Source organism: Cavia porcellus, unplaced genomic scaffold (genome assembly GCF_034190915.1).
Source record: "Cavia porcellus strain 051 isolate PalLab524CR breed Dunkin Hartley unplaced genomic scaffold, mCavPor4.1 scaffold_31, whole genome shotgun sequence".
Classification (NCBI taxonomy): Eukaryota; Metazoa; Chordata; class Mammalia; order Rodentia; family Caviidae; genus Cavia; species Cavia porcellus.
In genome coordinates, this window is record NW_026947514.1 from 12,822,964 (window position 1) to 12,838,608 (window position 15,645).

Consider the following 15,645-nt stretch of genomic DNA (forward strand, 5'->3'; position numbering starts at 1 on the left):
AATTTATAGTGTGTATCTAGTCCTGGCAAACATAAAAACCACATCGAGGGTTGCCCCACACAATTGCAGGCCTGTTCTCTTCAAAGATACTGAGATCAAGAAAGATGAAAAGTTTCAGAAAAAATACACATGATTTCTTTTGTACTTTGTGATCTTGAACTAGATCCTGGACAGTAAGAAAGCAGCTATAAAGAGCAGATGACAAAATTGGAGTAAGGAATATAGATTAGATAATAGTATTTTTAGAATAAAGGTTCCCATATTGATAATTATATACAGTTATATAAGAGCATATAAGGCAATGCCTCAGGGAAGTATTTAGGAGTGTAGGGAGTTTTTCTAAGTTTGGAATTGTATCAGGAGTAAGTCAGGAGAAACTTCTTCAGTAAGTCTCACTGAGGAGCCCTTGTATGAGGTAGCGGGCCATTTTTGCCAGCTCTGCTAGACTAAAGGCCACTGCAGTTTCATGCCACTCTTCAGGCTTTCTCCTGGAGCTCTGCAAAGCAAGATGACAGAGTATACTTTCTCCAAAACAGTGACATCCAAATTTGTAGCTTTGTGTTGCCTTGTTCAAAACCATAGTAGACAGGTGTGTGTTGTTCACTGTTTGTCCTTTATAGGCATTATTTCTCATAACTAAACATTTGATGATATGTGGTTCGGTATGACGATTTGAGGTTCTCATCTGTGACGAGAACAATGACGATAGGTCTCCTCTGCTGCCAAATTCAGACCCATTGGCTTTAACAGAGAGGTGGGTTAAAACAGCCTCTTGAGAAAGATTAACGAGATTTGTGCAAAGTTGTAGTTATTCCTGCCAAGTCCTTTTTCAGAGAAGACATCCCTGATTCCATTGCTGTAAGACATTAATTGCTGCTTTTAAGTTCTATGGTATAAAATCTGTCAGTGATAATTTTAGCTTTGCACATTCTAAAAAAGTTTAAATTCATTGTTTACTGTGGCCATTAAACACAAATCAACAGAAGCCACTCACTGTGGCACCACAGAATATGTACTTTTGACTTCTGTGACATTTTGATGGGCTTTCCAAAATTTAATTGGGCAAAGCCCCTATGTTAGTAAAATCGTATGACAAAATGTATAGGATTATTGGCTTTGTGTCATGTAATGACATAAAGCCAGAATAGTTGCCTTAAAGAGTTTTCTTGGCTCTAATTAGCAAAGCCAACTGCCTGAGAGAGTTGTGAATACTAAACAACAGTAAAACTATGGAGGAGGAAAAGTACAAGTCTCCGATGGCACATGAAGTCACTGTCTTTGAAGTCAGGCTCTTGATATTCATCATCCTTGTTCTTCCACTTAATAAGGTGTTCACCCCTGAATAATTCATTTAGCCTCTTCATGATTCAGTTTTTTTTCTGGAAATTCTGATATTTTCTCTGGGGATTATATTATTATTTTAATAGTGCCTACTTCACAACATTGTTTGAGGATCCAATTTATCACATCGAAATAGAACAAATGCAAGACAATTGTCCAGTAGCTTATAGTTGTTGTTCTTTGTTTACTCTCAAAAGTAGTGTGTTATGTTAGATTCAGATGTTAGTGGATAGCCCGAGCCCTTGTTTACTACACCACTGAATTCTTTTCTTGAGGAGTCCTTTCCCACTACCCTTGACCCTCGGGGTTTATTAAGATGCTGCTTCTGCTCAAACATCAGTTGCCTGGAGTGTATATTGGCAATACCACTCTGTTCTTTTTTGTTGTGTATCCACAGAGGCAAAAGCTGAAGGGACATAAATTAAAAACTAAGCAATCTTATGCTATTTTTAACAGTTTCCCTATAGCAAAGAGAATAAGAACAACATTGGCTTTAAAAAAAAAATGCTTAGGCTTCTGTTGTAGTCAGGGGTTGCAAGGAAAACAATTACATACAAGACACAGAATTTATAATATTATTTTATGATGGTCATCCAGAGTTAAATACAAGAAAGTGCAGGAAATCTGTTCACAACACTAAGGACTAGAAAATCCAGCTGAGGACCTGGATCCCACAGCAATGTCCTGCGTGAGTCCAGCTGAAAACCTATTGTGCACAACACTGCCTCCCACAAGTCCAACTGGAGGTCTAGAGCCCATGACAATGACTCTTTTGCAAGTCTGTTTTACTGATCTGTGCTGGGAAGGCCCAAAGGTCAGCTGTGGAAGCTAGAGAGTCTATGCCAGTGTGGTGAAGGATCTGTGCCAGTAGGCTGAGGGTTCTGCAGTGGAGCCAAGAAGTGATGCTCAAAGTAAGAAGCAGGACTGCCCTGAAAAGGACCACAGCCATCCTCAGCAACAGTGAGGTCCCAAGCTCCTCTGACGATGAGAACAGCCAAGTACATGTCAGGAAGCCAGCGTGACAAGTTACACTTAGAGATTAAACTGCATAAACTTACCCTCCAGAACTAGGAAGCAATGCTCATTGTAAGGAACAGAGCTCCTCCAAAGTGAACCACAGCCATTCTCACCGACAAGGTCTCAAGCTCCTCTGATGATAATGGCCAAATTCATACTGGGGAAGCCAGCATGACAAGCTCCTCCAGGAGAACCAATGGCTCCAAACAACAACACTTAGAAGAACCCACAACACTTCACTCTTCTCTGTGTCTCTTTATGCTGACAAGTTTCCTCAGGTGGGCCATCTACACTTGGCACTCTGCTGATTTAATTCAGCTGGTGTTAAGTTGACCACCAGTTTTTTCTTCCAGCTTATGGAAGAAATTGGCAGAGACTTGAGGAGGAATTTCCAGAAAACTAGTAGATCCATAATTTTGTCAAAAGTTGTTTCAGGTAGATGAGTTGGTAGGGATCCAAAGGCCTACTGAGTTGTACTGGACCTTAGACAGCCCTGGTAATAGGCAGTTTTCACTGAGGTGCTTTATTCAGCCTAAGCTTTTTAATGTAAAGAAATATAATTTATGCTTAATTGAAACAGGGCAGGAATCTAAAAGTATAGGATGGAGAGACTTCATGAGTTACGAAGCCGAGAAGACTCATCCTGTCCCTGTCTGTGAGATCTGGCTGCTCATGGTGTCAGTGTCCATTACTGTCGCTGGTGACTCACTGAGAATCTGCCTGCATTCTTGATTCTGATGGCCTCCCTTCCAGCCATCATCATCTTGTTCCTGGTTTGCTGCTGGTGATCTTTCTGTTTCCATCTTTCTTATTCTCAAGCAGCCACAGTCTTCAGTCCTATTAAAGTGAAAGTTATATCCCATCACTTACCTCTGGAACTCTCCAAAAGCATTCATCTCATTCAGAATAAATGACAGGGCTGTGTAATGCATAGCCCCAAAGGACTTTCTACAGAGGCTGATAGAGTGTAAGCTGTGGAAAGGGGAATCCTAAAAAAAAGGGAATTAGTGAATATATACAGGGATAATCTAACTGTCCTACACGCAGCAACAGCTAGAAGGCCCAGCAGCACCTCACTTCATGGAAGGTAGAGTTTGAAATTAAATCTTCCCAAGACATACAGACTTGGTAAGTAAAAGACTTCCACCAATTCATAGCTTTGCAGTAAGAACCACATCTTCAGAATCCAAATAATTGATAGTAGCACATTTTAACCAGTTGAATAAAATAGGAAGCCATGAATTTACTCAAATACAAATAAATAAATAGGATGTTTGATGAGGGCTAGGATTGGTACATGGTTCTAAACTACCTCTCCAAAATTACTTACTAGTTACAAAGGTAAAAAGCCAAGGAGACACCACCTTAACCAAATGATCAAAGCAAAACTTATTGATAAATTTACACCATGCAGCACCATAAGAACAGTGTCACTTCCATAATTTTCCTCCCCACACTGTACATAGGAACATAGTGGTAGAATTACATAAGACATTCAAATTGCAGGATAGACTGTCAATTATCAAGCCTGTAACCTAAGTAGTGTCAAAGTTGTAGAAGTTAAGGGAAGATTGAGGAATTGTTACAAATTAAAGAAAATAGATAGATCAACTAAAGCAAACATTTATAAAAATATTTAGCCATAATTTGAAAAACTTGAATTCAGGACTGGGAAATAAATGGTAACAATATATTAATGTCAATTTCTAATTTTTAAACGATTATATTGTGTGAAATACAAATGAAAGCATAAATGAATGATGGGGCATCAACTTGGCAACTTGTTTAAATGGTTCATGAAAAAAGTTTTGTGTAAAAGTTGTTCTATTCCCTTGGTCTAGGTCATGTTTTACTGTGATATTCTCTTACTTACTGTAAGGATATAGCTAATTTTGCTATCAGATAGTTTGTCTTCCATATTGCTTCCATATTGTTCTATTCTTTCCAAGTAGACTCAGGGGCCATAAATTATTCCACAGTCCCATCCAATAAACTCAGCACAGAACTGACTTTAGAAATTCTAAGGGCAAGCATATAGCCAACAAAGCAACATACAATCAAGAAAATCTAATAACCTCTTAAATCTCAGCACAAAACTGCGGATTAAGGTGTGAGTGGCTAGGAAAACAGGGCTGGCTTCTCCCCTCCCCCTCCCCCTCCCCCTCCCCCTCCCCTTCCCCTCCCCCTCCCCCTCCCCTTCCCCTCCCCCTCCCCCTCTTTTTGAAGGATACAGGATCTCATCAGGAGACAAAGGGCGGGCATTTTTCATCCACCCCAGATCTCAACTGCACTGGCTAATTCCTGTCAGGTAAGCTGAGAGGTTGGGGGCTTCCTTCTTCCAGGAAGCCCCCTTCTTAAGGCAGAAACTCTATCCATTCCTGGTAGGCTGAAAATACGGAGCTCTGATCTTTGCCACTCCACTTTGCTTATGCGGCAGATTCCATGCTACTGGGCAGAAGCTGTGAAGCCCAGAGACTGCTGCCCTCATTTAGCACCTTGCTGATACCACAAAAATGTTTTTCAAAAAAAAAAGTGCACCCCTGTCTTACTTCCAGCTCTAGAGTAGTGACTTAGAGATTTTTTTTTTTTTTTGCCCAAGACAAGATGTGATTCATAAGAGGCATCTGAATCTGTCAACAAAAGAACTGATTATTTGTTACAGAATTTGTAGAAAAGTTCTAACCTATGCAGGTGCTTTTTGAGTACAAAGATTTTGGTGATAAGCAGTCAAGAGGAGGCTGGTAGCTTCATTTGAGCACTAAGTTAAATTGTCAGATGTAGACAAGTACATAGATTCTTTCTCGGGTCAGAACAGACCTCAAACACTGGCCTCAAACTACTGCAGACGGATCTGAGTTATTGGATGGGACTGTGGAATAATTTATGGCCCCTGAGTCTAGTTGGAAAGAATAGAGCAATCAGCCAGCAATTAGTGGAGCCTAGCAGCTGTTTATAATGCCAGCAGAGGCAGACAGTCTTACCAGGCTGGGAAGAGAGTAAAAAAGCCCTGCTAAAATCAGTGTACAAGGCTTTTCTTTCTGAGGAGCAGTCTCATAAGCTTTAAAATGCAGATAAAATAGACTTCACTAAAATAGTCAAGCAAAATTATTAAATAAGGAAAGGATAACAATAAAAACAAGCCAGAAGTGGGGATAGGGGTAGAAATCAGATCATAACTGAATTTCCAATGGTTACTTAGGAAGACTAATATCATAGCTATGAACTTCCCTTTCTTCTGTCATCTTTTTTGAAAGACAAAATTATATAAAGTAATAAAAATGTATATAAAGTAGTAAAATAATGTCATTAGGTTTTATAACATGTCATCCCTTGATATCCATGGAAGGTTTATTAGAACCTCTTTACCTCTCTATGGATCAGAGACGTGAATGCATGCTCAGATTTCCTGTATACAATAGTATGGTTTTGGTCTTGGAATAAGATGTGGGCTGCTTGCTGCTTGAAGGCCACTGTCTGGGGAGTGAGAATGGGAGGTAATCAGGTTTATTCAAGAGCAAGCATCTTGGGGCTGGGGATTTAGCTCAGCGACATAAGCACCTGCCTTGCAAGCAGGCGGTCGTGAGTTCGATCCCCGGTACCAATTTTAAAAAAAAGACCAAACATCTTGAAAGATGGAGGAGCTTTTGACCTCAAGACTTGATTTTAGGGAATTCAGGGGGCACAGGGCTTTTATAGGAAGGGAAGGGGGTACATTAAACAAGGGGCAGAAAGGCTATATGTGCTGGAGACATTCAGGTTATGTTTTTCCTTTTGTCTTTCATGGCCAATACATCTCAATTAGCTTCAATCTCCGGGTCCAGTTTCTGTATTTTACATATTACTTTACTGCAGATTAAACCTTGAAGCAGTTTATGTGCTTTATGTTAGTCCATGCACTGAACTAAGGGCTGAAAATCTTAAAATGTTGTAAATCAAACATGTTAAAGGTTATGAAAATTTGTTAAAGGTTATTTTTGGATTTTTTAAACCTAAAGAAAAATTAGTTAACAGTAAACATTGGAATTTAGAATTGGGGGTAGAAGGAAGGGGTACATAATCCTTTCAGAAACTTTGGGGAAGGCAGTAGCCTTGCAGAAGGGCAAAGGAAGGGTAGATTAAACTAATTTTTCCAAGAATATTCCCCAAAGGAACTGCCCTATTACAGTATTTGCATATGACTTACCCACATCCTACTGTATACTTTAAATCATCTTTAGATTACTTACAATATCTAATGCAATATAGGTGCTATGTAAATAGTTGTTGTACAATATTGTTTAAGAAATACCAGGAAAAAAATCCCTACATGTTCAATATAATGCAGTTTTTACCCCATAATATTTTCAGTCTGCTTTTGAATTTATGAATGTGGAACCCACAGATGCAGTGGGTCAACTGTATATGTTGTGCACAAAAGTGGGAGGAGGCAAAGGTATTTAGGTGTAATTTTCCTATATATTATTGGAATTAGTTAGTATGAATCATGTGCTGTTTCTAAGTTAATATTCAAGTAAGCTTTAGAGCAACACCTAAGAAAATAAGAAAATCAAATGAAAATTTGCTAAAAGAAGTAGATTGTGCCATGAAATATTCACCTAATGAAAAGGAGTAAAAGAATAGACATACAGAAAGATATCAGATATATAGAAAAGTAAAATGACAAATCTGGCTACAGTCAATAATAACATTGAATACAAATGGCTAAATATTTTAACCAAAAGGCTGAGATGGTAAGACTGGGAGAAATAGATCAAAATATATACTGTTGGACAGGGGATTTAGCTCAGTGGCATAAGCACCTGTCTGGCGGTGGTAAGTTGATCCCCGTACCAAAAAAAAAAAAAAAAAATATATATATATATATATATATATATATATATATACACACACACACACACACACACACACATATATACTGTTTACATAAGATTACACTATCGATCCAAACATACAAATAGGTTAAAAAGTAAAAAGACAGAAAAGGATAAACCATGTAAACCGCAGCTATAAGAAAGCTATGGTTATACTGACATCAGATATATTAGAGGTAAAAACTAAAAAATGCTTTAGAGTTTAGAAGGACCATTTCATGGTAAAAGGGCCAACCCATCAGAAAGATACAATGATTAAAAACATAAATGCACCTAACAACATAGACCCAAAATTCATGAAATAAAAACTGAAATGAAGAAATAGACAGTTCAACCAGAATATCCCATTCTGAATAATGTATAAGCACAACTAAGATTAAGATAACAAAGTAAAAAACTTGAGCATCTTTGTAAACCACCTAGATATAACTGGAATCTATAGAACCCTAAACAGCAGCAGATTACATATTTTTCTTAAATGTACATAGAATATTCTCCATTAAAAAACTCAATACATCCAAGAATATTAAAATCATAAAAAATATTCTCCAATCATAACAGAATGAGATTAGAAATCAGTAGTAAAATAAAAAGTAGGAAATTTACAACTATGTGAAAATTAAACTGTATACTCCTAAATGAAGTGTATCAAATAAGAAAAATCAAAAAAGTTTGATGAGAGAAAGTGAAGTCACACTACATACTCAGATTTTGGGGTGCTGCTACAGAAGTGCTTCACAGGAAATTTATAGATGTTAACTGCCTAAATTTAAAAAAAGATGTTAAATCTCAAAGAAAATTTTCCACTTTGAAACACTGCAAAAAGAAGAACAAACTGAACCCAAATCAATCAGAAAAGAGAGAAATAATAGAGATTGGGGAAAAATTAATAAAACTATAAAAATAGCAGAGAAAAGCAGTGAAACCAAAATATGCTTCTTTGAGGAAATTAATAAATTGATATACCTTTAATTAGCCTGATTAAGAAATTAAAAGACTCAAATTGGTAAATGTATGAATGAAAGAAAAGGACTTTCCTACCAACCTTGTAGAACTAAAAAGGCTCACGAGAGGATGTCATGAACAGCTGTATAACAACACAGACAGTTGTCGTCATATTATTTCACGTTAGATAACTTACATAGTATAAGGAAAGGCATGAGCTCTTACTGCTGACTCAAGAAGAAATACAACCTCTGAATGTATCTATAGCAAGAGATTGAACTACTACTACTAGTATTCTCCATTTAATGACTAAGTTCTGTTCCAGTGACTAGGTCATTAAATGAGTTGATCAGTAAATAAGGAGATGTATATAGTACGTACATTACATTCCTCAGATTGTCAAAGGAAAGTCCAACTTGATGACTTTCATTTTATTTGTGTAACTCTTACATGCAGTACTATAATGTATAATGGAACATACAGTACAGTAGAATCAGAAAATTATAGTAATGTATAAACAAGGTGTACTGTACCAAAAAAGACATTGAGGCTCTATAAACAAGACATACAAAACTATGCAAAAAAAGATGGATTGTAAGTCCTACCGGCAGATCATAAGTCCAAACAGGTCATTAAATGAAAACTATCTACATTATTTTCACTATTACTTATTTTAAAAAGTGTGAAAAGTCAAAGCCCAATGTCTTCAAAAACAAATGTTACCAAATATGTAAAAATTAATAGCAAAACTCTTCCCCAAAATAGAAAACACTTCTCAACTTACCCAGTAAGACCAATATCAAGTATCAAAACCAAACAAGAGCATCAAGAGATCAGTGTCTCTTAGGAATATAAATGCAGAAATCTTCAACACATTATATAAACTGGAATCCAGTGACAAATAAGAAAGATGATATACCATGGCCAAGAGAGATTTATCCCAGGAATGCAAGGTTAGTTTAACAACTAAAGATAAATCAATACACTGTATCAGCAGAAGAAGAGACAAAAACCTATCTAATCCTCTCTATGACACAGGAAAAAAGTGTTTGCCAAAAATCAACATTCTTTCATGATTAAAACACTCAACAAAATAGAAGGAAACGTCACTTGACAAAGGCTTCCATGAAAAACCACAGTTAACATGACTTACTTGTAACAGACTGAATACTCCCCCCTAAAGTTAGGAAGAGGGAAAACATATCTATCTTTCCTACTCTGTTCAACAGGACAGGCAAGACAAGGTCTCAAAAGGCCTTTAATTGGAAAGGAAGAAAAATTAATCTAAGATGACACAATTCTGTAAATAGAATGTCTACTAAAAATACTAGTATAATAAGCAAATTCAGCAAAGGTGTAAGATATAAGGTCCACATACTGAGTCAACTAAATTTCTGTGCACTTTCAGTGAATAATCTGAAAATGAAATTATGAAAACAATTCCATTTACTTTAGAATCAAAAATAATGAAATGAAATAAGCATAAAACATTGAAAAAATAAAAAATTTAAATAAATGGAAAGAGATTCTATCTTAATGGACTGAGAGACAATATTTTTAGGATAGCAATAATCCCTCAATTAATTTGTAACTTTAATACAACCTTTCTCAAAAGTTCAACTTGTGTAGAAATTGACAAGGCGATCCTAAATTTCATGTGGAAAATCAAAGGCCTGGATTAGCTAAAATGATCTGAAAAGGAATAAAAAAGATTCACACTTCTCTGACTTCAAAATTTACCACACAGCTATCGTAATGAGGAAGTACAACACAGGCATAAGAATAACCTCATCGATCAATAGGGGTGGGTGGACTAGAACTGAGAATCCTGAAATCCTCGCATCTACCATGCACTGATTTTTTTTATGAGAGTGACAATGAAGAACAGTCTTTTCAACCTGTGATGCTAGAACAACTTAATAGCTATGTGCAAAAATACAATACTTCACAATATATTTTTCTGAGAAAAATCAACTCAGTGGATCAGATTCTAAAGATCTGAGCTGAAACTATCAAAGGCTTAGAAGAAAACATTGAAATAAAATTTTGTGACATTGATTTTGATATTGAATTGTTGGGTGTGATGCCAAAAGCAGAAGCAACTTACGAAAAAAGTAGAAAAATCAGAATTTCTGAGATGTGGGTGATGAAAATATTCTGCAGTTGATTATGGTGATGATTACACAATTCTGAACAAACTAAAAGCCATTGAATTTTACACTTCAAGTGGGTAAATTTCATGGTATGAGAATCACCTCACTAAAAAGAAAAAAACAAATAGGCACACCCACATTTTAATAGGTCCCTCTGAAAAGATATAGAAATATTTGATGTCATATAAAGATGCTAAACATCCTTGTTATTCAGTAAAGTGGCAAATAAAACCTTAGTAAGATACACTGCATACCAAACATAGCAACAGAATTATGAAGACAGTGTACCAAATGCTTTCTTTATAGGGGTTCCTCCTATTAATGTCTATGACATTGCCACTGGATATGGCATGTACCTCACAATGACACTCTGGTGTTACGTGTTTGTGGTAACCTTGATGTCTTTTACCAGTTACTTACTGTTTATCTTGCAAAATATACAGCATGAATCTTTAAGGAAAAAAATGCTTAATTTATGACTGTCAAGTTTTTATCTGAGACTGGCAGTCCATCTATTCCAAAAGTAGCAGATAGGTTAGGATATTGTTGTAGGATTATTTCTTTCAGTTTGTAGTTACTTTTCCTCAGCCTTTCCATAAATGGAAAATAAAGCACTTCCTGTGTACCAAGCAACAACATTCCTTATATAGTTACTGAAGATTAGAGACTTTATTTGCTCGAGGTAGGATAGCAGTGCAGTTGTTGTGTAATTCAGATCTGTCAATTACAAAGTCTTGTTCTTTTGACTATGTCACATTGCCTCTGGCTGGAAATACACTGAACTTTTTTTACAGTGGATTGTCCCTTTGAGTTTCAGTGATTTGGATTTTTTTTTTTTTTGAGAACCTATATATCATGCAACATAAAGAATTTATTTTTAATTAGCCTCGCATGGTTGCATATGCCTACAGTCCCACCACTCAGGAGGCTGAGGCAGGAGGATTTTGAGTTTGAGCAAGGTCAGCCTGGACTATATAGTGAAAAACTAAAATAATAACAACAAATAATAAGTTAATTTGTATTAAGCTATTAATTAACGATAATTAATAGTACTTATCCCATGCAGGCAACTGTGTTGGATATATTATAGTGGAATGTTGATCCTGACTCAAATTCAGTTGAGCAGTAAAAGTAAGTAGTCATACATATGCAGTACAGCTAGACGTCTTTAATAAGTACAATGGAAAGCACATGAAGGTGTGACCATTTTTGCTGGAATGGCTTTGGAAGGTCGGATGATTAAACATTGAAGGCACTGAGTTTGTCAGTTCATAGATGGGCGCTTATTTCTGTGCTGTGATTGTCTGTGGAAACCACTTATTTACAAATACCAGTATTAAGTTTAAACTACTTAAAAGTAGAAAAAGTCATTGTTAGCTTACAGGAATGCTGTGTTCTTTTACACCTTTTTAATAATTAGCTTTGTGTTCAGATATAATTAAAACTTCCTAGCAAAATGCCAAAGCCTTAGAAGGGAAATGTTTTTTGCTATCACGTTTCTCAATCTACATTGCAAACAGCCAGCTATTAGGGTTCATTAATTCTTTTTCTTCTGGGTTTTGGAATTTAAATTTAAGTAGACAGTGTAGAACATAAGCTTGTGAGTTTATGAAGAGTTTGTTGTGCTCATGTATGAAACTGCAGTAAATTTGATGAGTGAATATGTTTGGAATGCATGCATTTTCTGTCTTAGTTTGTTTTAGTCATTTTCCTTTAGCTGGGGCAAAATACCAAACACTGGTAATTTACAGGAGAAGTTTATTTTGGCTCATGGTTTCAGTCCTTGTTGGCTGGCTCCAAGGCAGAAATAAAATGGCAAAAATGTACCCCAGAGGAAAGGTACTCAGCCCTCTGTCCTGGAGACAAAGAATACACCCTTTCTGGTATATCCCAGTGAGCCACCTCTGACCAGGCCCCCTTCTTAACATTATCCCATGATCCAATCACCTTCCTTCACATGAGACTTAGGGGGGCATTTTAGATTTAAACCATTAAATTGTAACACACTCTATTCAGATTTTTTCAGGAAAAAAGCTTTAAGCTATATTTGTAACTATCTTAGTTGTAAATTATTTCTCACACACAAACGTATGGCAATGCAACAGTGATTAGTCTCTCAAACTTTTTTTGGTAAAACTCAAATCTGTATAATTTTGAATAATTTCTAACATTTATTTTGATAGTTGTTTCCTTTAAAAAATGAGCATTCCATTACCAGTTTTTCCTTAAATGTCTTACTAGAACTAATTGTCAGTATAATTGGTTTCTTTACTTTTTTTCCTCTCAGTACAGGGGATTGAACTTGGGGCTTCTCTACTAATGAGCTATATCCTCAGCCCTTTTTTTTCAGCCCTTTTTATTTTTTATGTTGAGACAGGATCTCTCTGAGTTGCCCTAGCTGGCCTCAAACTTGTAAGCCTTCTGCCTCAGTCTCTTAAATAGCTGGGATTACAGGCATGTACCTATTTTTTAGTTTTTAGTTTTACATTGTTTTCTGGTTTTACTAGCTCGTGCATTTATTTTTTACCGTGTCCATTTTGTTTTCAGTTTCACTATTCCTCTTGGAATAAATACGACAAATTAAAGGAAAATGGGATCTTCTGGTTGGATGTTTTGATGTGTCTGCATTGTACTGTTTTTACTCTGGCACTAAATGATCATAAGAAGGCTGCCTGGTACCTATATGTGTTTTGAAAGTGTGCATAGACAGTTCTGGAAAACAGGAAATCTACTTATAAATCTTCAAAACAGTGATTGGCAACTATCACAAATCACAGACTGGGATTTTGCTTGTGTTTTATTTGTTTTTGTTTTGGTTGTTGTAGTGGCTGATGTTTGGTGTTCCACAGTAGGTTACGTTTCCATTGTACAGTGATGGCAGAGGTTTCCAAAATATACTGTTTGGGAAAATATATTTAAATATATATGCATTTCTATAGTAGATTTAATGGCAATACTGTTTGAAAATTGATTTGTTTGGTTTAGGGTAACCATTATCTTACGAAGTTATATTATTATATGAACCTAGTAGTATATTCTAAATGAATCTATATACTGTATTCTAAGTTATACAAAACATTTATTAAGATCAGTGCCTGTGGTTAATACGAAGTGATTAAAAGGAAGTACTTCCTTTTGTTTATGAATACAAGTCAAAGAAAGAAAAACTATATTTCATTTTTAGATTATATAAATGGTGGAGAACTTTTTACTCATCTTTCTCAAAGAGAGCGTTTCACAGAGCGCGAGGTGCAGATCTATGTTGGAGAGATTGTGCTTGCCCTCGAACATCTGCACAAGGTAAGCTGCTTCACCTCTGGAGTTTCTCTTTCAGGCAGTCTCAGCTGAGGTACTGAGGGAGCTACAGAGCTAATACTTTCGCATGTCACTGTCTTGGTGCAGGTTGTGACAGCAGCCTTCTAGAGTACTCATGCCAGTGTTTTCAGTGGAAACTGAAAAGTCTCCTTGCCTGTTGTAGTTGCCGCGATGCAGATCAAAGTGGTAGAACCTGGCAACTTTCTGGCTTTCATCATGAAAAGACCTAGTGCTTCATTTAGCACAAAGTGTCATTGGAATAAAATCTTTTAATTCCTAAAGTAACCTACAAAATGAAGCCACAAGTCATAATATATATTCATTTAATTGTGACTGACTTCATTACTTCTACCCATGTGTCGTCAGGGAGTTTCCTGATTATGTGAGAGGATAAGAGTTATTTTCACTCTCTCACACTGGCTTTCTTTTCTGCTCATTTTGTCCTTGAAACACTGTCTTATTCCCACTCTGCCTTCTTCCTCCATTGTTTCCACGGAACAATGAAGCAATTGGTTTAAATGCACTTCATGTTTGTGACCCTGTTTGAAGTCAATACAAATCAGTTTAAGGTTTTAAAATGTTATTGCAGGTACTCTTAATCTTGATCAATGAAATTATGAGTTAACTTTTAAAATTTAATAAAGAAGCATTATCACAGAACTAAATAGTTGGCATGTATCGTGGGCTTTTATGTTTTCCTTAGAGACAGAAGGTGCTAAAGTAATTTTTACCAAAGTTACGTGAGACCCTGTGATTTGAGTCTGTATTGCAGCAGTACTGGCACATTATGAAGCCATTCTTTGTTACGTTGTATCCTACCCTAGCTCAGGATAAACATAGTTGAAAGTACTGGTTATAGAGCACAGAAAAAAAGATAAGGGAGTGAGAAGAGGAGGAAGTTTTTGAAGGACCAGAGAGGTCACACACCAGGATAGACACAGCAGATGTAAACGGCTATGAGAAAAAACTCGGGGAAGGCACAAGAAGAGACAGGATCAAAAAGAGAGTAGGTGTAACTCAGAAACAAGACTGCTCAGGTGGAGAGAGGATTCAAAACAGGAATCAGATGAGTGAAGGAGAATGTGTGAGAACGGAGAGCCCACGAGAGCAGGCAGCGGGGTCCAGCTGCAGGGCTGTGGCAAGGCAGGCCGAACAGCAGCCTTAAGTGCTGGAGGGGCTGACGTCGAGGGGCAGTTGTGTGCTGCTTTTGATGCAATTTTCAGGTCAGCGACAAGCTTTATGCTTACACCTATGAGTGTTTTTGCAGAATATAAAATCGTTAATATGCCTTTATATAAGAAACAAGTTGGATCTAGGAATGGGCTGTAAAGACCTTTGAAATTTATAATTAGATGTAATATTTGATAATATTAAAATAATGGTAGAATTCATCATAAATTCCAGAATAAAAGCAAAACACAAAGCCCCAATGAGTAAAGTAGAAAAGTCACTTTTAATTTTTGTGAAGCATTTAATTTTATTCATTCTGTTCATTAAATGAAAATCATGAATATGATTATTAGACAGTAATAAGAGACATACAAGTAGGGAACCTATTTAATACTAGATATAAATGTTCTTGCTGTAAATTGAAAGTGGTCTAGCAAATGAAATAGATTTTAGCTTTCTCAGTAACCCTAAAAAAGATACATATAATACAAAACCAGCAAGATTAATCTTAATGTAGATACTAACCTGCGTTTCAGAAGGAGATGAAAATGGGAGTTTATTTGGAAATAATGAGATAAAATGTACACTTTATTTGTTCCTAAAATTTTTTTCTAAAGAAGTTACTAAGAAGTACTAGTGGTTGTTAGATTTGTGTAATGCTTTAAATCCAAAGTCTATTCAGTATATATCAAGATGTTTTCCTTACTGTCGTTCTTGTACAACCCTGAAATCATGGAGGAAAATTGGCTGGTATTTTCCTTTGGGGTAATTTTTATTTCAACAGAGATTATTAAAAATCAGCTTTTTCATATAGTTAGTGTTGAGAAAAGTAA

At 36.2% G+C, this 15,645-nt stretch overlaps 1 protein-coding gene across 16 annotated transcripts in view; it reads left to right on the forward strand.

The window, feature by feature from the left end:
• Positions 1-15,645, forward strand: part of Rps6ka5 (ribosomal protein S6 kinase A5) — a 171,363-nt gene that overhangs the window by 91,815 nt on the left and 63,903 nt on the right. For 15 of the 16 annotated variants that reach the window (XM_063240809.1, XM_003472474.5, XM_063240811.1 and 12 more), the window contains one exon: positions 13,512-13,627. The exons of the other annotated variant lie outside the window; for it this stretch is intronic. In XM_063240809.1, coding sequence (XP_063096879.1) covers positions 13,512-13,627 — 116 coding nt within the window. The remainder of the gene's footprint in view (positions 1-13,511; positions 13,628-15,645) is intronic. 16 annotated transcript variants of the gene reach the window in all.